The following is a 27,431-nucleotide window of genomic DNA, read 5'->3' as shown; positions in this document are numbered from 1 at the left end:
GCGCCCCTGTTAACATTGATATGCGTGTTGCAGCTCCGATGTTAAAATTAGGATCGCTGTTTATAATCATATTCTCAACATCAGCATCAGCGTTATTAGCATTATTTCTTGGTCGTCTTACCACAAATTGCGAGTTTCCAGCAGTGTTTTTAGTATCCTTTGCAAACATCATAGATGGACCCGCTGATCTTGTATAATCGTCGGAATATCTTGCTAGCCCGATTATTGTTGTAGCAACATCAACATCGCGTTCTATAGACTCGATCTCTCGCCCGTCAATGAGATATTTTGCGCTCTCAAATAGCGCCATTACGCCGTTATTGACTAAGCCAACTTTGGTACCATCTGGATACGGTGCTGGTACAGCAGGAGTATCGGCCTCTGTTACAAGTTCTCCTTCGATTTCAATAAACGCTTCACACGGTAAAAAATATTTACTGGTATCATGGACTTGAAGTTCAATTCGCGATCGTATGTCGGGTTGTACTGCATGATAGGAATAAAATTGATAATTACGGACAGAATCATCCTTGTGCACTGGTGCGTCCATATCAAACGCCGGGTCAGCTGTTCGTTTAAACATTTTATTTAATAATACGCTGATGCATCTAAATCATCGTCGTGGTTTTAAACCACTTCCCGCTATTATGTTTGCGATGTCATCTTGATTATTGTTTACCAACGACGCTAGTTTTTCTTCCACGGCGTTATTTATTACTTTACTGACATTCGCAGGCATCACTGTCGTTGATGGCATCACCGGTGGTTTCTGTTTTTTTCTCCTCACCAACGACATTAGTTTGTCCTTTGCTGCGGAAAGCGCCTTTCCGGCAACGTCTCCAATAGCACTAATACCCTTATCACGAATAACATCAATAGCCTTCATTCCTAATTGTTTGGCTAACGGCGCTACTTTTGGAGCCATTCTTGTAAATAACCCCGCAATGGTGCTACCGAGACCATCTCCATAGTACGCGCGGTAAACAGGCAATCGCGAGTTTACCACGTAGACGAGTACTGGTTTATCGTGGTTGTAGTGTATGATCATCTTTATTATAAAAACACCGGTTTTTCAATTAGTGATTGTGATCACCAGTGATTGATCACCCCCTTCCCCACCGCCGTGTGGAAAACCGGAATAAATTTTATCAAAATTTCCTGGGGTTTTTGCCCTCGATAAAAATCCGGTTTTTTTCCGGTTTTTTCTTGATTTTTAGTCATTTTTGGTCATTTTTTGTTGCCTATAGTCGTTTTTTTTTTCGATTTTTCAGCAAAAACATCGATTTTCTCTAAATGATTTCCTGGGGTTTTTGCCCTCAAAAACCAACCAAAAACGGTCAAAAAACGACCAAAAACGGTCAAAAAACGACCAAAAACGGTCAAAAAACGACCAAAAACGACCAAAAACGGTCAAAAACGGCCAGAATTAACAAAAACGATAATTTTTTTAATCATCCACGAGTTCGTCTATGAGCGTTCGATACGCACTAACGTCCATGATACCGCCCGTAAATAACCGCTTGCAAATATCAGCGGCCTCATTGATTATTTCCGGAGAGTTATTTCCGGCTCGTTTTCCTCCGATTAGTACCTCTAGCCGTGATATATCACTGAGAACACTGTTAGGACAGGTAACGCCGTAGGATTCTTTGCCAACAGAGTATCCTTTTCCTTTTTTTTGTTTTACCCTTTTTTCAACTTCCTTGTGGAATGCGTTGTAATCGGGACCACCACCACGTGGTATTTCGTCCCTGTGTATCCTCGCTAAATGCACCATTCTTGTCCAATCCTTTAACGACTTTATATTTTTCTCGTAACCGCCATTGATATGCTCCTTATCTCGTATGCTCTTAGCAAAATTGGAGGCAGTAAAATCAATTAATTCTTCCCCCCCCCTTGCTGAAGCCTCTAATTTGATCCCTTGTGCTCTTCTTAAGTACATTACGGGGTATACTCCTCTCTTTTTCTTCTTCTGGTATTTCTTCTTCCGGTATTTCTTCTTCTGGTATTTCTTCTTCTGGTTCTCTTGCGGTGGCGCCTAGTTCTTCCTCGTCGGCCATTGTAACATAAGGTTCTTGTGGTTCGGTTATAGCGAGTGGTGGTGGCCTCCGTGTTGCAGCAGCCGCTATTTTTGCAGGGAGTGTTTCTAAAGACCTTTTTGTTTGTTCGGTCTGAGCCGCTATCTTTTCAAGCGCATCGAGGACGGGTACAGTTGCCGCCGTAACATCTTTGGTCGCTTTAGTTACCGGGGCAAAGAGTTGTTCGCTTCCAACAGTAAAATCGGTTTGTAGTTGCTGCCGCGTTTGAAGTTGCTCTCGGACCCTGTCTCGTAACGGTATGAACTTTTTAAGCGCCGCTAGCCGCTCTCTGGCTAGCCGAGTAGTAAGTGATTCGCCTACCATTATTGCAATTGCGAAGCAATTTCTAATTTCTCGCCGGAGTTTTCGTCTATAATCCTTCTAATGTTTTTGATCTTGCTAGAAATCTCCCGGCGTCGTTCATAAACACGTCCGAGTTTTTTTCGTATTATTTCAACGGCAGTGAATAGTCCAATGAATGCATTTGCGTCATTGTGGTACAAGTTTTCATTGATCGTATGTTGTAATCGTTTTATAAAAAAGTACTCGCGGGCCAGGGTAAAACGCCCCCGTTTCGATTGTTCGTTAATAATCTCATAATCGGATAATATTTTTTCACTGTCGAGACCATCAGATAATTCAATTCCTTGATTTTTTAATTTTGAAATCTCGGCTAATATATTATTGATGTCTTCGATATTCATTATTCTTATAAAACATCTTGTTTTTAAATAATAAAAAAAATGAAACCCCGTGTATCAATCCCGAGGTGTTCAACAATACTGAATACTTTGTTTTCTTCCGGAATGGACAATTTATTGTCATGGCGACTTCGTCAGCGCCATAGGCGCCGGTGACTTCGTCACTCGCTGATATTTACATATGAAAATCGAATTCTATGCCCGGTCTTTTTTGAGATTGCTGTTTGATATACTCGTTCTGCTACTTTTCGTATTGAGGCGATACAAATGTCAAAGTATCTACTGGCTTCATTCATCGACTGAAATATTTTTTCCTCGTGAGTTGTTGTATCAAATGACTTTACGGGTTTTGCTTTCTTTGGGTATTTACCGGTTTGGCCTTTTTTGGTATTTTGACTCTGCGAGACAGCTTGCAAGTTTATAAGAGAATTATCAGTCTTATTATTATTAATATGATCAATCACAAGTCCATTTTCGATTAATCCGTTGAATACCTCAAATACCGCCCTATGAACATGGTACTTCTTCTTTCCGGCACCAAACATCAGATACACCTGATTACTTACGGTACCAACCGGCTTCTTCAGTTTGCGGTTTCTAACAATGCCGTCGCGAGATGCCTCGTAATTGACGAGCACAGGATGCGGCTGAAATTCTTGGTCCATTTGTATAATAATACTATTTGTCTAATTTATTATTTGGTTTAATTATGAATCTTTCAACGTAGTCTTGGGGGGTTTTGATGACGAAGTCAGCGGTGGGGTCAATGACGGCGTTTTTAATTCGCTTGTCATAATAGCGTTTTAGTTCCCTGTATCGCTTTCCGCCACAATTGACACACAACTGCGATTTTCCTCTTACACCGACGTGACAAACCAAGCACGGGAGGGGGCCAAGAGAACCATTACGAACGCTTTGTAAATGATACCCGCAGAATTCACCTCTACATGATTTATTGCACGGGGTTGTCGACCCAATCATCAACCATTTGCAGTGATTCATTATACTATATTCTTTCATTTAAATACTTGTTTTAATTATATGGATGAGTTCGAGAGATTAGCAGCAATTAAGCCCTGGAAAAATATTAAGTTCAATCTCGATAGAGTCCTCAAGGACGCACCAAAAGCGTTAATAAACGATAGAACCCTGTTGAGTAAAATACGCGATTGTATCGATGAATTCAAGCGTGATGGTGCATCTCATAGTTGGTCAACATTTCGAATTGATGGCGTTGTTGATGCTACCATGAACGACAACCGCGCAGCAACGATAATATCACAACTTGGCTCCAGCAAGTATTTCTTCAGAGTAAAATTCATTGTCCGGGTGGAATCAGGTAATTGGATCATACGTGATAAATTTGAACCGGTTCTCAGCGACAAGAAAACAGTCATTGTCAGCCGCGACTCCAAGCCGGGGCTGTTAACCGGAATTGACAGACCATACTATGAACGAGCGTATCCTGAAACAGCAGTTGTTTATGGAATATACCCGCTAAATAAGAAACCTGATATCGGAAAACTGAAACCAATGAAACAGTCAACGGGGATAAATTGTGTAGCAGAACGAGTAATAGAGCATTTTACAAATGCGTGTCGAGGAAACAAATTGACTGATTTACGACGTAGCAAAATCAACCAGTGGGAGGAGACAATGCGCGAGCGAGGAGCAACCATAGGCGACATAGCGAGATTAGAAACATCGCTGAGATTTCCAATAACCGTTACAACGATAACCGGTGAAGTATTATACGAATCAAAGTACAAATCAAATGGGGCCCCAATTAAAATTATTGATCATAACGAACACGCGTGGACGCCCGCGATCACAGTGTTTCCACGGGATAGAACAGTAAAGTATATACCCGAAGAATTTATACAGGACGGTTTTCTCGCGGAGAGGAAACTATTTGATGCTATTGCCTACTTGTGTCAAAACGACCCTGTATCAGTGTGGTTACTTCGCAGCGCTGATACCTTTGATCAGTTTGTAAGACCAAACGGTGAATTATATCGCACTGAAGCATTTCACAACAGGATGAAAAAAACCGCCATGGAATTTGAAGAGCATGATGAACAACTGCTAACAAATTGTTTTACGATTCCATCGGTTGTAGCTCATGTTGCAGCGAGGAAAAATGCGTGGAGTCCAACGCGCAGGGAATTTCTACCGGATGTACAATCCAGTTGTTTGGAATACTATCACGGTGGACTATGGAACACTGAATACAACCGCGACGCTATGATTTCCGTTGATATGGTTGCCTGTTATCCAGCGAGTTTTCTCGGGTATGGATCCGCCGCTGAGTATTTCAAACGATTTGGACACCCCAGACATGAAATGACTCGTGTTGCTATTAATGGACCACTGCCTGATTTTGATTTAACCGGATTCGCTCGCATAGTATCATTTGAGTTCGCGGCAGGACTTCATCGCTGTTGCTATATTTGGATCGGTAGACACATGGCTGAAAAGAAGTGGCTGCCAATAGCGCTGCTACGGTATATGATTGATTGTAAAATGCTAATTTCGTTGATTGTCAGTGACGCGATTATATCATACCGAGCGCAGACTGAAGTCTGGTTACCAGAACCGGAGCGTCTAGATAGCATAATTGACGAATCCAGAAAACACATCGATGCCGACGAGGAATATATCGTCGAATGGTCCAGGAGGATATTCAACCAACGAAACCACGAGGCAAAAGATCTCGGTAGAAGAATAATCGGTAAGTTCACACAAGGTGGAAAAAACTGCGACTACAAACGATATTGCTCACGGCTGATTATAGATGACGCAGAATATGATTTCGTAATCAAGGACGCAGTGGCGAAAAATAGATACGTGAACTGCGAAACAGCTTTCTTGTCCAATGGAACAAGGTTGGGTACAGTTGTTACCTACAGCGATGGAGACAGCCCAGCATACCCGCATTTGAGGGCGTCTATGCTGGGTTACGCCGCTATCAATTTATTCTCGATGATAAATAGATTTCCTGACACCGCCGTTAGAGTAGCCGTTGATTCGTTTTATGTTGACGTAGCGTATAAGGGAAACGTAGCCGAGTTTACTAGTCCAGACGAGAGTTGGGGTACATGGAGAATTAAAAATGAAATACGACGCGATTATTCCCCGTCAGCAGATGTCACCGTTGAAAACAATTACCTACGCGGTGATAAATTGTCAGAATGGTCTAATGCACCACCGTGTTCTGATCCAATTTGTAGACACAAAACAGTTTATTTAAGCGGCTGTGGCGGGTCAGGAAAGACGACTCGGGCAATTGAATTATTTCGAACGCGGGCAAGTATGATCGTGCTTACACCGACCCATAGACTAGCGCGAGAAATAAAACAACGAAATGTTGACGCCGTTACTTATCACAGCTTTTTTCGATACAGCGGCGGTGAGTGAACTCCTGATCGAATGGGTGAAAAATTTATTCCTGGGGTTATCATTTGGGATGAGATATGTACTGTTTCGTTAGATACTTTACGAATGTTTCTTGATTGGTTGCTGCTCGCGAATACAGCGGTAATCATGTGTGGGGATCATGGCCAACCACCACCATTTGTCGGCGAGGGTCCACATGATTGGTTAAAGGGTTTTGTGGACTATTATGAAGAAACCGATACTGATTACCGAGCACTTGATGAACAACTGCGCGGGGTTAAAAAATTAATCAGATTACAGCCGGATAGAATTCAGTGTGAAATAATCCGCGAGGTGATTCCGGAAACGCCGTTAAATGAATTCTGGGAAACATGGAGACCAAACGATTTGATTGTAGCGAGTAGAAAGATAGTCAGGGACACACTTCGGCGGAAGTTGTTTACGTTGCATAAGGAAAAGTTTCCAACGCGTCCAGTGCCGTTATGTTATAGACCCGCGGCTACACGGCGGCAGAACATTGAAGTTGAAATTCCAGGCCGGACAGAAAAACAAATTCTCGTGCTGAATGATATCGTGCTCGTTGATATCGGCGTCGTCGAGGACGCGCTACGTGCTGATAAATCCCCGTGGACGCTAGGATACGCAACAACAATACATTCCTCGCAGGGACTAACCATCACGGACACAATTGTTTGGATAGTTGATAATCGCATCGAATGGTCCAATCTAGTCTATCTTGCGGTGTCCCGAGTACGGAGGATAAATCAGCTTCGAAGAATTGTTATTGACGGAGTCAGTGACGGAGTCACCATCGATGCAAGCGTCATTGATAGAAAACTCTCGGGTTACCGCCAACAGGATAAAAAAAAACAACGGCGTTTTGATATTGATGCCGAATTAATAATTGCGTTACGACAACAACAGAATAATCACTGCGCGAGTTGCAATTGTATAATGAGTTGGCGTTATTCGGATAAAGACGCTCGCCAATTTACCGTGGACAGGATCGATAACAGTCTCGGTCATGTCAAAAACAATGTGAGGTTGACCTGTCTTGAGTGCAATAGACGCAACGGCGCTAGTTAAGACCACGCGGGGGTAATTGAGTATCGTCAGGTATCACTTGTAGTTGCTCGCGTGTAAATCCGCGCTGAGGAGCAGTTGAATCCAGTCTGTAGATCGGTGGTCTACCAGTTGATCGTGTTATCGTTGATATGTTATGTGTGGTAACACTCCAAATAGGATCAGTAGCCCTTTTTTTACCGCCTTCAAGCTCTCCTGGTTCATACAGATATCTCACGGTAACATCGCCGAAAATCGGCTTGGAAACGCTATCTATTTTTGATCTTCCGGGTATATACTCGTATTTAATCGCGTCGCTGGGCTTCATGTTGATTGCTCGGGTAATCTCGTTATTTAACGCTGCAATTACGCCTGGCAACCTTTTGACCCATTCACGAGATCGTTTTTCTTGGATGAATTCCTTCGCGTATTGATATCCAAATAACCGTTCAGCAAGAGTCCGATTGAATCGTTCAACAATTGCCTGATCACGATGTAGCGCAGTATGACCTCGTCGTACCGCGACGCTATGATGTTTCAGCGTTGATAAAACAGCGCCGCGAAATTCACTACCAGGATCAACTTGTAATAGATTTGGCCAGCGCAGAGGACCTCTTCGATAAATTCTTTCAAACGCAGCGGCTACTTCAGTTGCTGACTTTGTTTTTAACGGCTCCGCTTGTTTGTATCGACTCGCAACATCAACTACGGTTAGCGCGTATTTGTAACCGTTGTCATGCGGCAGAAATAGTATATCAGCCTGATGAACTTCATTAGGTACGCTGACATCAAAGCGCGAGAAGTTGATTTGTTTAGGCGGTGGTAGATAGATTTGCCATATAGCCTGTTTGGATAACCAATTAGCCGCAGTGGCCCTCGTTACTTTTGCAGCGCTTGCAAGCTTACCAATTGCGGCCTTCCCTTTCCAGTATCCTCTCGGAGAATAATAGATGGATTCCATGTTGTTATTATAAACGCTAGCGTTTTCAATTACCAGCGCGAGAAGCTCCGCTTCCAATCATTAATTTACCTTTCATAGCCGATTTTACCAACCATGAGGCCAATTTTTCTTTGAAGGATTTATCAGGAATAGCATTTAGCGCGTGAATTAATTTTACGTCCGCGATATGACGCTGTTGCAGATCGCTACTTTTGTAAGCAACATCATGAGCATGACACGCCTTATCGATAGCGTTTATTGGATACTCACCGGGTTTGGGCTGATTTTGATCATCGAGTCTGATATCTAATCGCGTTCCGGGGCCACAGTAGCTATATCCTGGGAGGTGCTTTTCTCCTGGATACTTTGCCCACGGGGTTCCGGGGAGTTTTGATAACTTGGCTGCAATGTCACCTCCTCGCTTTTTTTTAAAACATCCCCGGGTTTAATAGAAATAAATCTAAATTTATTTGTACCGCACTGTACACACTTACCAGTAAGTGCTGATCTATTATTTCTTGTTGTAACGGTTGTCATATCATTTGTGCCAGTACGCACTCTACACTTCACACAATATAGATCCATAATTTATGTATAGAGACATGAATATAATTGACTTTTCAGCGACTAAAACAAGAGAACCAGTTAAGCATGTTGCAGCGTTACCAAACTCGATCCGGATGATTATCATCGGACCATCTGGATCCGGCAAGACGCAATTGCTACTTAATTTAATAATGAGATGGATGAAGTGGGATAAGTTGTATTTGGTTGCTCCTAGCGTAGATGATCAACGATGCTACGAGGTGTTGAAAGATTTCAACGAGAATGCATCAGCGATCGCTAAAAAAAATGTTATTGAGTTTATTACAGATATCAATGATGCACCAGGTATCGATGATATTGATGGCGACGTTAACAATCTAGTCGTGTACGATGATGTTATGTTAGACAATCAAAAAAACCCAGCTAAGATATTTTCCAGAGGCAGGCATAAAAACACTGACGTGATATATGTCACTCAACGATACACTCAGATTCCAAAAGTAATCAGAGACAACTGTAATATTCTTGCTGTATTCAACGGCGTTGATACACACACGCTACGAAATATTTGGCAGACATGGTGCGGCGGTGACATGGACTTTAATGTTTTTCGAAACTTTTTTAGTCATGCTCAGTCGACCCCACATGGATTTGTAACGATAAATTTACATGACCCTCGGACACGATATCGTATCGGACTTGACCAAATATTCGGTTAAATTGCAAGTAGCCACTTAGCAGCAGGGGGGGCGATGACATCGACGCGGTCGTCGCTGTGCTTACCGGACGCTGACGACGCTGGGATCGGCGCGCAGAAGGTATTAATTAAACCAAATGACGTCCGGAGAATTGTCGATTTGGCCCCTCGACGATGACAACGACGACGACGTCGTTTTTTTTTTACCAGGCGCTGACGACACCGGATCCGCTGAGTGCAGAAAGTACTAATTAAGCCAAATGACGTTTGGACAAAATGTCGGATTCGCCCCCCCCTGCTGCTTCTCGAGGGTCGGTGGTTCTTTCTGGGGATTTCCCGGGTTCTTCCTCCACCATTAATACTGGCAGCCATGTATAGCCTATCGTGTGCTTAAAAATGGCGTTAAACACAACAACAACAACAACAATAACAACTCTCTCTCTATCTCTCTATCTATCCACCCACACACTTACACACGCACGCACGTACGCACACACACACTTTAACGGCAGCTGTATCACTGTTCGCATACAAACTTTATTGTTCAACAATCTAACGTGAATCCTAAATTAATCGCATGATGATGAAGATAATCGCCCTATGAGGAACATAATTGCACATTGTATCGTCCTTGTGACATTACTCCGCGTACATTATCGTGCAAGAATGTTTTGTGTTATCATAAACTCAGTCTTGCATAATAGTGTACAAAGTCAATTGCTTTGAAATGTGTTGTACTCTACACTCAGCTAGTCATATTTTTAACTCCCACCTTGATCCAAGCCTTAGAACTGGGATGGCAGGAACGGATGGGCTAAGGGCATGACCGGATCAAAAGACGAGCGAATGGAGCAATTGCTCTAGGGCCCCAGCCCGGCAGAGGGCCCCGCAATTCAATAAAATGGTAACATATATTGGAGATGGGGCCTTTTTTGACATTGTTTCAGAGCCTCCTACCTTGTCAGTGCTAAGTAAGTACAATAGTTTTGTTCGTGATTTAAACCTAGCTTTGCACGAAAATATGTTCCAAATACGTCGTAATTTGAAAATCTACTTTAATACGAATATATGCTTCCAATAATTCACAACTTCAAAGAATAATTTAAGACAGCTCATTTTGTTTTGTAAAAAGGCTCTCTTAGTCTATATGTAGAACAAGTACCTTTCACTAAGAACCAAACGCAATACTCCACCTGAGTGATGAGAGACAAACACATCAGCAAAAGCTCACTTTTACTTTCCACTTAATATGTGTGCGAGTAAATTTATTTAAATCGCACATACAAAATAGTAAGAGATATAGATTAATACCATATAGACAGCTAGCATTTTTATTTTTCGTATATAGAAACATCTAACTGGCAGATGTTTACACGAAAATAAAGATACCTCTAAATTTAAAAGGGACTCTCCATAAAGTGTAGGCGATATCCATAAAATCTAGTTAGTACCTGACCAATTTTCTGGACGCCCATCATCATATCCTTGTGAATCACATGAAAAATAAACATATGACCCAGAAGCTTCGGATTTTCTCGGTTGATATCGAATACGCAAGGATGATTCCACAGTGGATCCTGTGTATTTTGCCGGACCTTTGTCTTGTGTTTAGCTTCACGTATTCCGTTGACGTACATCTCCACTTTAACATATGGATCTAAAATAAATTGATTGCATTGATTTATAAGTTCGAAACTAGACTTGAATGTAATATATAAATTATATAATTTCAATCAGAGATAAAAAATTGTCTTTAAAAGGTTTCTCAGATAGCTTGTTTCGTAAATACAAATATTTTCCACATTATAATAAGGTATATCTATGTCTTAAAACCCAAATTTGAAAGTTTATTTTCAACTAAAGCAAGCAGGATTCATTATATCATTACATAAATATTACTTTACTGCATGTCTCATGTCTATCGTAGGATTATTTATGGCCATAGCGATTTTCAGACATAGCCATATTAACTATCATTTCCATGGGTGGGTGCATGGGTAGGGGGTGGGTGGATGTATTAATCACTGGACTTCCTTATGAATATTACGATAAGATAAAATTCAATTTATATTTCTTTGAAATTTAAGAAATTATATTGAAGTACAATTTTGATGCACAATCTTCATAGCATTATTCTCTTATAATATTTTGTACTTTCAACATTTCATACACAAATGATCCTTCGCCTTGATCGCTATAAATTCCTCAGGCCTGAAGATTAAACTTACAAGAATGCAGGGTGAAACAGAAAAACTGCTAGATTCTATATGAATTCAACACGTATTTTCTTGATGCTGTAGGAATGTATACAGCGGAAATAAGACAAACTGTTTAAGTGTATTTCATGAATATTGAGTTAAAATGAATAAATCTATTAATCCGACTTACTGACGGTTCCTAGAAGAGACACGCGGGGGATGTTCCTGGCTTCTATCACACTAAATGCAATTTTTCCAGCAACTGGTTGGTAACATCCAGTTATTCGAATATCACCTTGATGCAACTGAAAAAATATAAATATATTTTTAGATTACTTTTGGTATGAGTGTTTGGTGTGATCATTGGATGATAAGATATGAATGCGAGACCACTGGGGTAAAATTAATTTTTACAAAATATGAAATAGCATTGCAAACCAAATGCGTTAACAGTATTTGAACACTTTATGATAAAAAAACAGAAAATTTGCGAGACTTCAGTTGAATAAACCCAACTATCTTCAGATTCCATAATTTATATAGTCTGTGCACCCATCATGTATGTTTACGATAGCAGTAAGTCATCTACTATCGTGCTAATCAAACCTTTCTATGAAGAAAAAGCTATAATTGTGGTACTGCAAAATCACAATAAAAAGTGTACCATATTTCTCTTGTCTGACTAATTTGCTTTTATATATATATATATATATATATATATATATATATATATATATATATATATATATATATATTACAGTGCAGAGAGATTTATCCTTGAATGCTTTACCTGCATTCACTAGTCACTTATCAGTCTTGTAAGGTAATATTTATATACATAGTGCTATTAGTGTAGATGCGTTTAAAACTTGTTCATATTAGAGCAAAACCTATATTATGCTATAGTTCTGAAATTTGGGACGCATGTATTCAGAATGTATCAAAATTATTCAACAGCTTGTCAGTAAACGTACAAAATATGTATATCACATAATACGAACAAATTTGTTGCTCTTGGAGAATATTGCAGACTACCGTTGTGTGTTTCATGTCACTAAAGGTGTTTAAATATTACTGGAAATTATTACATATGGATTGGAGTATATTTTCAGCAGAATGATATAAACTGATTAAATTATTAGAAGATAACGAGTGTGTTACATGAGAGATATTTTCTATTTAGTAAAGCATAACCAGACTGATCAGCATGCTACATGTCTGCGGCATGATGCCCCAGTGCTAGACATCACTATAAACTGCCACATTGCAGACATCGTAGCGATATGACTGGAAAATTGTTAAAGCTACGTTAAAAATCCAAATCACATCACATCAACACCAGACTGATCAGATTAAATGTGACAATATACCCTGGTTGGAGAGAGAGAGAGAGAGAGAGAGAGAGAGAGAGAGATTTATGACAGAACAATACCTACGAACACAATGAACAGAAGTGAAATGGAAGATTCATTGAATGACATTTTATAAATTAAATTGGTGTAGGAAATAAGCGAAAGCACGAAGTATTGGATATTTAACACTGCACTTAGGTCTCATATTCTCGGAGGGAAGCGTACATATTGATTTGTTTGTATTAGTAAGCATATATCAGTGTAAAAGATAAAGATTTTAAAACTAATAATATTAATAATAATAATAATAATAATATAAAAATTTCAAATATTTTAGTTGACAACGTAAACGTATTACCATCGCCTTCACGTAAATATTTTGGACTGAATTGGAAACTCATGTCTAATTAAAAGTTTGTTTATTTGGTTTTGTTTCAAAGTATCAACTTTTACTCCTTTCAGTTCATCTAGTATCAAATGATTCTCTTCAGACATCGTTTCCAATGACGTCTTGTACTTGATGCTAAAGACTATCATAAGGATACAGTATTCTCTGTTAAAGTTTTGATTATAAAGATGTATTTCTGAACGACCATACCGGCCGATATTTGAAAATGCCCATTACTGAAATTAGCATGGTTAAATTAATTGCTTCCTTTTCCATGTTGCCAAGATTCCCACAGTCACCAATTAGAGGCAAAATATCGTTTCCGTGATATAAATTAGCGAGCAACTCTAACCACTTGACCAGTTTATTATCTGAGTCCATCATAATCACATTTCCTTATTTGAAAAACCAGTTCCTATCGTATGTCTTGTTGAACAGAAACTTTGGACGGTTGCTAATGATATGATTAGAAACGCCTCTATTCAGTCCCATCTAGATTTAGTTCAAGCTACCTTTTTAAAACCACAGATACGTACTACACAAATTATCATTTTATGAGACTATTTCAAACGTAACTCTTACGCGCTCCACAACGTGATGTCATCTGTATGAGCTTAAACAAATTTTGATTTTCAATTGTTTTGAATGGCAACGTTACCGTCACACACACACACACACACACACACACACACACAGATATAAAATATATATATATATATATATATATATATATATATATATATATATATATATATATATATATATATAAAATAATAATAATAATAATAATAATGAGGACTTTGTATAGCGCCTAATCTTTAGAAGCTCTAAGCGCTTTACAACATTAGACAACACCTATAAGATACAAAACATATACTAATATTATTACAAAAACAAACACCATGAAATTAGAAAAAACATTAAAAAATAAAAAACATGCTGAGAATATTTCAGGTAGGAAACATTATTAGATCTTTAAGTTTGTTCTTGCAATCGAAATAAGTGAGTTTTGAGAGCCCTCTTGAATGTGATCACTGTGTCTTTGTGTCTAAGTTCAGTGGGCAATTCATTCCACGTTGCTGGGCCTTGGTATGCAAAAGAACGCTGTCCATATGATTTTGTTTTCATAGTGGGAATAATGAGTATACGATTATCAGAGGAGGAGCGTAAGTATATTGCTGGTGTGTACACATGGGTGAGGTCGGATAGGTATGTTGGACTAGAGTCCGACAGTGAAACGTAGCACAGAGAACAAATTTTGTGTTTGATTCTGGATCGAATGAATAGCCAGTGTAGGGTACAGAGCAGTGGGGAGGTGTGTTCTGATCGTGGTACTCTAAGTATGATCCGAGCAGCTGTGTTTTGAACCTTTTTAAGTTCTGGAGTAGATATTGAGATGAACCAGACATAATTGAGTTACAATAGTCCAGTCTTGAAAGTACTAATGAACACACAAGTGTTTTAGTGGCATCAACTGAAACATATCTGCGAATAGAGCTGATACGTTTCAGCTCATGATATGCAGCCTTGCATATGTTCATGACATGTTGGTGCAATGTGAGAGTACTGTCCAGAGTAACACCTAGGTTTCGTACTGATTGTGTGAATTTAAATTTGGCGTTGCTGATACTTATTGTTTGAGGTAAAGGATGTGAATGAGAAAGTCTTTGTGTTGTGATCAGAATGGCCTCAGTTTTATCATCATTCATCTGTAGCTTGTTACATGTCATCCATGATTTCACATCAGAAATGCACCTCTCTACACCTTGGATGGTAGCATCAACTTCAGTTGGGTGGCTAGATTTGTATATTTAGGTGTCATCAGCGTACAATTGGTGAGACACTGGATGATGATCTATGACACTTGAGAGCGGCTGAGTGTACAGAATGAAGAGAACAGGTCCAAGAACAGACCCCTGTGGAACACCACAACATAGATCAACTCGGCTGGAGTGTATTCCATTTGCAGATACAATTTGTGTCCTGTTGACCAAGTAAGACTTGAACCACAGTAAGGTAGCATCATGAATGCCAAATACATGCTGGAGACGTTGAAGTAATATATCATGGTCTATTGTGTCAAATGTTGCAGACAAATCAAGGAGGGTGAGGACTGTAATCTTTCCGCTATCCAACGCAGAGAGAATGTCATTAACTACTTTTAGAAGAGTAGTTTCAGTACTGTGGTAAGGGCGATATGCAGATTGTACATTGCTAAAAAGACTGTTTGAATTTAGATGAGATACAAGCTGGGATAAAACAACCTTTTCTAAGATTTGTTATATGAATGGGAGATTAGAATCTGGGCGGTAGTTCTTTAAATCGTTATGGTCTAGTGTTGGTTTCTTCAGCAGAGGCTTTACAATGGCAGTTTTGAAAAATGATAGGAATTCCCCGGATGAGAGAGAGGTATTAATTACATCAATTAGTGAAGGCAATACTGGATCTAAGCACTCAAGCAGCAGTGATATTGGAATTGGATCAAGTTAACATGACTTTGGTGCACTCTTCATCAGGATTGTATGTACAAAATCCATAGAGACAGATTCAAATGCTGCTAATGTTTGCCGCTCAAATTCTGTATCCCAACTGTATGGTGACGACGAGTCAATTGAAATTGTGGTGTCAAGCTTATCTCTAATGGTTTGTCCTTTGTCACGGAAGAAATCTGCAAACATGTTTTGAAAGTCGACTGGAGAAAAGGTAGTTGGAAGTGGTGTTGATTTGTTCCTTGACATTAGCTTGTTAGTAAGAGCAAAGAGTTCTTTGCAGCTGGAACTTTCCATGATCTTAGTAGTGTAGTGGGCTGATTCCGCTGCATAGACTATATTTGTGACATTCTTCTTAGCGACTTCATAGCCTTGCTTATGAATAGTGAGTCTGGTGGAAAGCCAGAGCCTCTCAGCTTTACGGCGGTCTCTTCTAGCAATGCAAAGCTGGTCCCTAACACTGCTATACCATGGAGAACACTTTTGAATTGATACTCTGCACTTGGTAGCTGGGGCATGTTTGTCAAGCAATGAACGCAGGCAGTTATCGAGTTGTTCTGCTGTAGGAGGTAAGCAAGTTGTTAGGTTAGCTTGTCGTGCATTAGTTTGATTCTATTTATCATACGGAGGTTTCTCTTAGTAGCAGATAAAGGTAGATTGTTAGGGACTGATACGTCAAGATGGCATATAATGCAGAGGTGATCTGATGCAAGGTCATGGGATACCAGGGAGGACCGTTGAATGTTGTCATCAGGTCTATGAAGAATCCAGTCTAAAATGTGACCATGTTTATGGGTGGGTTGGTTAACTGACTGTTTGAGGTTGAAAACATTAATGGAATCTATGAGTTTTGATGTATTTGAGTTTCTGGGACAGTCAAAGTGAAAGTTGAAATCTCAAAGAATAATCAGGTTGCCACCTATCGAATTTCAATAGCCCAGGAGATTCGGAAACTGCTCCAAAAAGAGAGAGTCAGCAAGCTTGTTTTTTTCTACTAAGAGGAGGGCGGTATAGGCAGAAAAAATGGACTGACCTTTGCTCCAGTGTGAGTGTGGTTTGGACTAGTTCAAACGATATGTGGTCGAAATTGAATGTTGTGGTGTAGTTAAGACGTTTTATCATGGAGTTCTTTGTGATGACAGCAATTCCACCTCCGCGAGAATTACGGGTAACGACTTGATGGAGTAACCAGTGGGTATTAGATCCGCACACTTGGGTTCATCGCCTTCTGTTTTTAGCCATGTTTCTGTCAGGAAAAATATGTCAACATTTTGGTCGTTGATAAAATTAGCTATATCTGTGCGCTTTTCCGGTGGTCCTACTGACTGGGCATTGAATAATGCAATGCGTAGAGGTATTTCTTGGAAAGCTGACACAAAGGTTGACGAATTAATATAGGGATTTGAATTAGGTTATCTAAATTAACGGTCGAAATTTTTTTAACTTGTTGAGCCGAAATAAGAGGGGAAACTGGGATTCTTCTTCCTGTTCTACGCCGGCCAGCTTTGAAACAACGTTTTTTTTTTTTTCGCTTCTGTTTACATTTAGGTAATGATGAATGTAGTCATAGTTCTTTTGTCTAGAGCACAATATAGCGTGAAGAGCCAAGGAGTGATCATTTAAAGCAATTAATGAGGGTCCATCGTAGCATAAACGGGCGAGTATCACGTGATGACGGTTTGTTAAAAACAGTGGAGCAAGACAGCTGAGAAAAAGTCTAATTGTTCTCGTTTCTAAAACAAGGAGATGAAGAAACACATACGAATTTAACAGCCAATACATAATGAAGACAATAACGAAGATGAAAACAGGCAACAAGCACAAATATCATGAAAACGGCAATAAAAAACGGAACAGCTGCTTCAAGCCGGTTAAGCGATAGAGGCCATCTTGTCTCATCAACTATATATATACATACATACATATATATATATATATATATATATATATATATATATATATATATATATATATATATATATATAGAGAGAGAGAGAGAGAGAGAGAGAGAGAGAGAGAGAGAGAGAGAGAGAGAGAGAGAGAGAGAGAGAGAGAGAGAGAGAGAGAGCGAGAGAGAGAGAGAGAGAGATAAGCTTGACACCACAACTCACACTGGAGCAAAGATCAGTCCATTTCTATATATATATATTGAACAAACCGTCTATATATATATATATATATATATATATATATATATATATATATATATATATATATATATATATATATATATATATAAAATCAGGTTTTCAGCCTGTTATCTTAAGTGTTTCTCAGTTTCTCAAATCAAATTGGATTCAATGAATATCATTGGAAAAATTAATATTACCTACATTACTAATTTCCGTGTTTTTGTTCCTCAGCGAAGAAATACAGTTCTATAACTCCTTGGGAATAAGCTATGTATGGCAGACTAACTTTTGTCACCGAAATCTTCTATGTTGCAAATTTACTGGATCATTTTTTCTACTGGTTTTAAACAGTATCAAGACACTATTAAACCTTATGTATGGAGAAGGAAGATTAAGACTGATTGAAAGCGATGTCTTTAATTGTCTTCGCAGTGATGTAGTGGCAAAATAAAGGAAGTTCATTTCTGTTTGTCATTTTCAAGTTGTGCGAGATTTCCTGATTTTGTAGCGACCGTTGCCACCTTCATTCAATAAGCCGCTATGGCCAGTAAAATAACAAATCTAAAATCCCGAGGAAAAGCACATGGATACAATGGACAATGACCTGCAATAACCTGTAGATCACGTTGTATTCTTAACTTCCTTCTATAAGCAACAAACGTTACAGCTTCACTACCAGTGTGTTCCCGTTACCTGCATGTTATCTCAAATTTCTAATGTTTATGCTTATCATGATTTGTCTATTAGAAGCAACAAGGCATCAAACATATTTGCATTTCATGTTATTTTCATTATTCTGAAGATTGTTCTTCCTTTTCGTTTAAAGTACTTATTGTAAAACTCGGTGAGTGCAATATATGTATTCGTCTTGCTTGCATCGTTAAATTTCGTTATTGCTATGTTGTAGTTTGTTTCCGTTGATCCTCATCATGCTTTTATTCAGTCATTTTTTGTCGTTGGCATTCTCTGTCATTTAGATTATTACGTTCTCTCCTTGCAACTCTAGTTCAAGTCAGAAATCTTTATGATGAAATAATACATCAGATTTTTAATCTCTTGATCATTCTGTTTGATTTCAATATTCAAAATCTGCCAGTAATTTTCAAAACTAAGATTGTAAAGTGACAATCTTCCTCATGTCACACTCAGTGGCACATAACTCAATCTTTATTCCCTGTTGTATATATTGTCTAACTTTAGGTAAATCATCTATTCTGAAGCAAACACTAATAATAGCTATTGCTGTGGTGTGTTTTTTGTGTCTAGAATCTATATATATATATATATATATATATATATATATATATATATATATATATATATATATATATATATATATATATATATATATATATATATCCAGTTACTTCTTTCATAGTTCCGGATGTGGGTATGTGAGAAATCTTGCCAGTATCTTCTCGTCGGTCGGTCGTTCTTTCCGGGTTTTCCGGGTTCTTCCTCCACCACTAAAACTGGCCGCAATGTGTAGCCTATCGTGTGCTGAAAAATGGCGTTAAACCCTACAGCAACAACAACTTTCATGGTTCATTGCTTTTGACTCTTAACCATATTTTAGCTAAGCTAGCCACCTGTGTACGACTCGTTGCGCGACATTTATATCTCCACCGATAATAGGATACGTGTCGGTAACCCACTACCTCTTATTCATTCAACGTGTTTCATTGAACGAAGAAAGAGTACATAACTTTGAAGTTTATGCCCCTCCCCCCAAAACGGAATTCAACATATATATAACACAAGTTGCACAAAAAGCACACTTCTATTGAGCTACACCAGTGTTGAATAAACGGCAGTTTGTTCGTTGATTTATTTCAGTTAGACATGTGTTCCACTGTATGTCCCTCTCTGTATGAGGCACATCGCGTTACTTCCGTAGTGTTCCATTTTCGTGTTCACACATTATTCGTTCATCTTTGGCCCGTTCAATTGTAGTCAACGTTCTCCAAGCTGCTTACCATCTTCAACTCTACAAGTATCATTGATTCTTTTGGATGTTACCAGGTTAGTCGCATTGTTCCAGCCCTGTTTTTATTTATCTTGCTTTGTTGAATAATATCCTTCTATTTATTTGAAAATAGTTTAGAAGCTAGATCAACACGATTTTAATATATTCCTAAAGCTAGTTCAAAGATGATTGCAGTGCTACAATGAATAGTCAAAAATAACTTAAAATCTAGGTGAAAAAATCGATCGCAAGATACGTTTAGAGTGTGAGAAAGCTATAGACACGAAAGAGTTACAAGACGTAGTGATATCCAGTTGGGTCAGTAATGTACTCGATTCCAAGATATGTACCGAATGTGGTGCATGATTGACTGTTTTGTCAAATATATTTTCCATGTAAAAGGTTATTGACAAATACTACACATTTGTATCCTCAAGAGTATTTTTCAACATTTATTCATTGCACGGTCTTCGACACCTGTTTCCCCTTTGATTTCTGCTGTTCTGAAATCGATATGGAAAATTTTTACCAAAGTAGTACTCCATGAGGATAGAAACGGACCTAGCTTAAATGGCAAACTCCGGTGGAATATTAAACTCCATTGGCTTGTATATAGGCATCATTCAATTTATTTAACAAGATTTCCTGGCTGACAATCGTAATTAATCTGATCACCAACGCTGTCCCCAATGTAAATCATGACAGATGGTAATGAAATTGAGAATTTGTGCATCTCTTGCTTCTGCTTTTTTAACTTGCTATCTGTTTGTATGTCCCGTTTGTAATTGTTATTTCCTCCCGGAATTCTGGAATTCACGGAAGAAATGGACCTATCGCTGCTTTTGAGGAATGGGGAAGCGTCATTTGAAGATTATTATTCGAAACGAGATAAACCAACATTAATACATATATTAAAGATAAATTGGTTCAAAAACAGTTGTTGACACTGCTTCTGAAGGCGATGTGTTTCCCAAATCAGTAAGATAAACGGCAGAAAAATTCCCAAAGCTTCATTGAAAAGAATACTAAACTGAACCATCACTTACGAATATACAAGTAATAGTAATCCCTGAGAACATCGAGGTTCCAACACACATGAAACTTTTGTTAAGCAGCTATTCTAGGCAAAGGTATTGTGTTATAGTACTACAAAATGATTCAAAGTAGAGAAGTTCCAAATGCATTTAAAAAGTATTCAGTACTCAGGAGGAAAGAGAATAAAGGGAATATGTAAATGCTACGCACGTTGATAAATTAAAAATAGAGGTGATGAGAAATGATGTTGAAATTTGCAAAAACATATTGAAGAATTTAAAATGGACACCAGAAATCAACACTCCCTCAACCCAACCCCACAAACAAAGATGATTTTATGCAAGAACATATTAAATCTGTTGACATCTAAAATTAAAAGTTGTTGTCATCTAAGAGGTTTGGGTAGTATTTTAAGTGAAAACATTGTAATAGTTCAATTCAAAAGTTAGTGCAATTTCACCATTACGAAGGGATGACTGAACTGTTGAAAGAAAAACAGCAATTTGTACAGTTTTTCCTGTATAGCGAATTGGTAAGAACTATTGTTTTTTATCTACTGCTTTACTGGTCCTTCTCTCCTGTCTTTTCCTGGTCCAGGCCAATGCTATTTACTCATATGATGAAAAGAAGCTTGAAACATGAAGCCGACTATTCGTTTGACAGCAGCAGCATTACCTGGTCCGATATAATTCTTAATGTGATAGACTGGTTGCTTAGAAGTGCTAGAGAATCTTTTGCTTTCCTTGCTGAATCATTTCGCTTTGTGTTACAACATTATAAGGTCTGTTACTCGCATTTTCTGTCTAAGGTGCTATGCTTAGAGCGTCATCAACGTAATCGAGGTCTTTCGTCGAAATAACGTAAATATTTTAAAAAGTAAACGATACGAGCTCATACAAGCATCAGTATGAAAATAAATGACGTTTATTTATTTTTTCGTGGTCAATATTGTATCTTGTAGTATGTAAATTGTACTTCATTCACACTTTGTTGTTGTCATGTTCTATTGTGCCAGAGGCGACGTGTACTAGTTTGAATTTCATGATCACAGACCGTCTTCAGTACATAATCTGTACTCATGTGGTATTCTCTACTGCTCTATACAGCTTCTTATCCAACTGTCCTAAACTTGTATCAGCTTTAGGAATGCTTCTTTTGGTTACCTTGGTATTGATATCAGGGTTTAACCCCAGCTGAACGAGTGTGTGTGTGTGTGTGTGTGTGTGTGCGTGCGTGCGTGTGTGTGTGAGTGTGAGTGTGATTTGGATTTTTAACGTAGCTTTAAAAAAATTCAGTCATATCGCTAGTATGTCTGTAAGATATTTCAAGGTTAAATCAAAGTACCAAACCATAATTAATCTGAATCGTGGATGCACCATTTAAAAACAGAATATCTATTACTCTATATTCACAGAATCGGGTATGTTGAATAGCTAATGGAGTTTCTTATTACGCTACCTATACATTCAAAAGTGAAGTCGGAATATAATGTTGGCAGTAACGGCCTAATTTTATTACCGTGTCACGTAATAATGAAAATGGATAGAAAGGCTGATATAACAATACTTTGTAGATATATTTTGACTCATTCAACCGACTGCTCCGGTGGCATGTGTCGGATGCAAGAGGTCGCGGGTTCGAACCCCGGCCGAGTTATACCAAAAGACTTGTAAAAATGGTCTAGCAGCTGCCTCGCTTGGTGCTCAGCATTAAGAGGTTAGTGTTAGGACTGTTCGGCCTGGGGTCAAGATAATGGGGCTGGGTGGGACACTATGCTAGATATCACTATAGACTGTTACACTGCAGATATCATCACAAAAATTGTTGCCGCCAATCTAATAATCTACAAAAAAACACAAACACAGACACACATTGGCAGTTTTACAAATTTTCCGATTTTGCAATCCTTAATTGTCACGCACTGTTATGTCGCTTTTACTAATAAAAATCCTATCCCCGATGGCCTCGAATTCACATATCATATATACTATCATTGGATATAATTTAACATGAAGGTAATATATCAGTATATAAGTATATAAAAAATGTCGCAGAAAGGATCGGGAAAACGTTGCGCTTGATTTAGATCGAATGAAAAATGATACAAATTTTTATTCGGTGTTAAGTATATTTAATTTGCATTGTTTGCTTTTTTTAAAATTTATTTATGATATGCTGTGGGTTATGTAAAATTGCATCCTGTAGATGAACTTGTCCAAAATATAGTTCATTGTTTACATGGCCAAAATTACCGATTTTTAATTCTGCATTAAATTAATACAGAGTTAATATTTTTTCCATGAACATGGGTTTAATATTAGGATCGTTTTCAATAGAATTAAACATATTTATCTTGGTCGGAGTCAAAGACATTGTTTTTACTATGCTCTAAATTATAAGCTAAATAACAGACCTACTAGTTATAACTAATATTTTTCTCGAGATGAACTATTTGCCCTCATCCAGGTTATTCTTTTGCGCCTGAGTTTTTTATGTCTACTGGCAAAAATCTGTATTCGTGCTGTAACATCTGAGTAGAATCATTTGTACTTTTGTTGTACTGTATTATGATCTGAAGTGAAATTATTTTATTCAAATTATTGTTCTCTAAAAATACAAAGTGCTGGTCTATAAACATCTTGGAAAGAGACATTAACTTGAAATAATATTGAATTCAAACAAGTAAACCTTGGATAATATTACTATGATTCAACAAAAAACTGTTGGCATATAATTGCAATGTAGGTCATTAATACAAAGGTACATTAGAGACTTCCAGCAACTAAAGGCACATCAACGCCTTCGGAGCTGGAAATTATTTGGAATGCTACTAAAGATTATTCAGAATTTTCTATGTTTATTTGGGATTTAATTTGCAATACCGTAAGTTGTTTTACATTTTCTCTCTGTATTCTAGTGAAATAAATTAACGTTTGAATTTTACAAAGCTTGTTGCTTCTCATTCTTTTCTTTTACTTATTTTAAGACCATGGAGTCGTAATATCAGCTATATATTATCAATATAATTCACTGTCAATAATAATATAATGTTTATCAAAAGTTTAATTTCTGAACAGAAAACAGAAACATGAACCAATTTCTCTGGAATTATTTATTGAATTTTACAAAGCTTGTTGCTTCTCACCATTTTCTATAACTTATTTTAAGACCAAAATGCTGACTAATGTCTTTAGTTTGTTAGGATTAGAAAACAGCAATCACATCCATTTGTTTATGGCAGGCAAGATTTGTGAGATTTTATTTCCTACAGCTACATATGAGAAGCAACCGCACTAGAAGTAATCAATAACAGGCCTGCGATTTTCTCTTAGCTTTAAACACCCTGTAAGCATACCATACTAACACATAAACCTGTCGTACTACTAAATGGTCTGAATAAAGCTAAGTCTTTGCGTACAAGTTAATATTAAAATGATTCACTTTTTTGTTTAGATTTCCTACTGTTACACTAGCTTGTAACAAGTCGTCAAAATACCCCTTAAAACTACAGTATAGTAACATTGCTACGATAATTTTCAGTACGACTTTATTCAACGTTTACGCTATGAAAACTACTTCTCTACAAGTGCACAAATGTTACGAGTTTCACATTAGAGATTAAATATGAACTGACATTTTTCGTGTTAATAGATACGTTTTGATTGGAAAGCAGGTTTTAATTTTTAGAAATAATTTTTTACATTTATACTATACCTTATTTCAATAAAGACGATTAAAAGAAATATACAGATTTCAGTGAACGCTTTCCTGATAATGTAAATTTTGGAAAATCACTAGTTACGATACGTAAAGACCAGAACAAATCTTACATGTATGTCCTTCAAGATATTTAAAGCAGACCTTACTTTCATTGAAGTTTATGTCCGAGAAAATTTACTATGCAGGAAATCAAACAAATGTATGGTAAATATACTCATGTCGATTTGTTGGAGACGATTAAAATACATAAATTACTTGTTTATTTTTAATTTTATTGCAGTACATGAAGACTGGAAAACAAATTAACGTCTTACCCTGAAAAATGTTTGTGGGAGTATTACCAACTCAGTTTGACCATTTTCGAAACCGTCAATGTCTTTGAGGTAAACGGAAGCCATGCCAACAAGATGTCTTCTGGTAATGTGATGTGATGAATACACTTGGAATTCAAGTGACGATTCATCTGTGATGTCCCTTGGTGCAAGGTCTTCTATAGAAAACTTCTCAAGAAAGACTGGATTCTATAAAATAATCAACGTAGACTGTTGAAATAAATATACCTATAATAAAAGACAGTGAATGACTGACAACCTCAATTTGCACCTGAACTAGGGAGTTAAAGAAAGGAAACTGGGAATTTAAGAAAGAAAACGGACTATAGTTGAACTGTAGAATTGAAGTATCTGAAAGGACAATTTTGCGTTAGATGGGAAAAGAAATGGATAATCCGGAGAAGAAAAAAAGAAACATCAATGCAAGCAGGGGGACATGATTAGAACAGATCTCCATGGACCCAATTTTTATGGATAACTGACAAACACCGTGAGGTGCCCTTACCATCGGTTAATTAGGTTACATCTTTTAGGATTCTGAAAATAATCAAGCCTCGTGAGTATGCTCTGGGATCCTTACCATCAGCCAAGACTATTGCAGCTATCGGGATTCTGAATGTCATTCGAGTCATTGAACAAGTAAAATTAATATATATACACAAAGAAGAAAGCAGTGAAAACGACTATCTGTCTGGTCATTACATTTACACAACCAGGAAACTAACCACTAGAATGAAACCCCTTATCTGTTAACGTTTCTGGATATAGGAATATAATGAGATTGCAAATACAAAATTTGCCAACTTTTGATGATTCGTTGTCAGATATAAACAGTTGATATTTTATCATTTACCAAGATAATACGAAAACGTAACGACTAGTGTTTGGAAGTACATCATCTTTACATACAGAAACATATCTTTGCGTGATGCATTATGTAAGCAATCGCCAATTCTATCTCCCGTATTTGAGACGAAACGTGTATAAGAATTGCATTACCCTCAATTCGCAGGAGTGGGAGAAGAAAACCAACACACTCAAAATTATGCATATGCATAGAGTTCCTTGAAACGTTAGCCAAATGTATTCCATTAATTCGTGGAAGGGGAACTGTTAATTGTGAACAAATTGCAAAAACATTAAAGCTTCAATGGTAGCAGCAGCTGACGATCCACTAAGTTTTATTCTAATAATCTTAATAAATAAGAAAATACAAACCCAGATAGTGGAATGTTTTTAAAGATAGTTTGTATATTTTTTGTATATTTGAACATTTAAAACGCTAAACTACGGTGTGACGATTACATGTAATTTAATTGATGAATCTTAAGATGTTAGTTTTTGATAATTAATTTTCGATACTTTCGATTTGTGTTGGAATTTGACGTGATGAACATGCTTTAAGAATTTTCTTTATTTCGAAATCAATAGATTTGAAACATAGCAAGCTATCGTTAACACTGGCTTTTCAGCCCAATGTCGTTGTATGAATCTACGTAATCTGGGTGGAATCACCATGACCATATACAGATTCCACCAAACTTCTATTCATGTTGGTAGGGATAATTTTGAGAATTCACTCTGAGGTTTTCTTGCTCCTATATTAAAATAAGGATATGAATCATGTGTATAAATTTGAACTGTGATAGTGACATAATTCTAAGTTAACTTTTCATGAAATTCGGAATGTATACGTAAGATGTTTAAATCTTTATCCACCTATTGTAAAGGAGCCACATCGGTCTCTTTTATCGAACTCCTTATTTTACAGCAACCAGCATCAGCTCCAACGAGGATACTACGTTTTAAGTTAGGCAAAGACCTAAATCTTTTGAGAAGCAGAGATCATTTAATGTTTATCATTAGCAACAGAGGCCATATTGCTTGGCATACGGGTATTTCCTGTGCCCAGTATTGTAGGTATATTAACATAATGCTTTATATTATATCCTGTATGCCCTAGGTGATGGACTGTCACTAAGTTCTCTGTTCCTTTGTTCTATTATTGGTTATTATGGTTCAATTTAATTTTAATGTTTGAATGCACTGAAATAAGATCAGCTCTAGTTGCTTCTCCATGTATGTCCCAAAGTAATTTAATATAACTTACTCGTGTTTTATGTATCGTTTTTGTACGGTACTTATACTGCCTCCCTGGTACAAGAAAAGCTTTCACGTACGGGTTCATGTCTGTACTGGCAGAGAGACCAGATATCCGTAAGTTGCTTGCCTGAAATTATTGAAAAAATATGAGAAAAATGTTTTGAATTTGTAACTATATGGCAAGATTGCCAAATTTTCGAATTTAGACATGAAAACTGCTTAACACTTTAGCTGGTTTTGGATTAATCACTTACGTTAGGTGTGCTGTGATTTGGTCATTCGTTTGCATAAGTTGT

General features: G+C 37.6%; 1 protein-coding gene across 1 annotated transcript in view; it reads right to left on the bottom strand.

Moving 5' to 3' along the window:
- Nucleotides 1-27,431, bottom strand: part of LOC149805369 (uncharacterized) — a 272,199-nt gene that overhangs the window by 23,440 nt on the left and 221,328 nt on the right. Inside the window, exons 8-11 of the mRNA XM_089934156.1 lie at nucleotides 27,143-27,262; nucleotides 25,015-25,221; nucleotides 11,809-11,923; nucleotides 10,872-11,077 (exon numbers count right to left, since the gene is read on the bottom strand). Coding sequence (XP_089790282.1) covers nucleotides 10,872-11,077; nucleotides 11,809-11,923; nucleotides 25,015-25,221; nucleotides 27,143-27,262 — 648 coding nt within the window. The remainder of the gene's footprint in view (nucleotides 1-10,871; nucleotides 11,078-11,808; nucleotides 11,924-25,014; nucleotides 25,222-27,142; nucleotides 27,263-27,431) is intronic.

This window comes from Sinohyriopsis cumingii, chromosome 2 (genome assembly GCF_028554795.1).
Source record: "Sinohyriopsis cumingii isolate HCF-2022 chromosome 2, ASM2855479v2, whole genome shotgun sequence".
In the NCBI taxonomy this organism is placed as follows: Eukaryota; Metazoa; Mollusca; class Bivalvia; order Unionida; family Unionidae; genus Sinohyriopsis; species Sinohyriopsis cumingii.
Note: the sequence above shows the minus strand (reverse complement) of the source record. Positions and strands in the feature narration are given on the sequence as shown.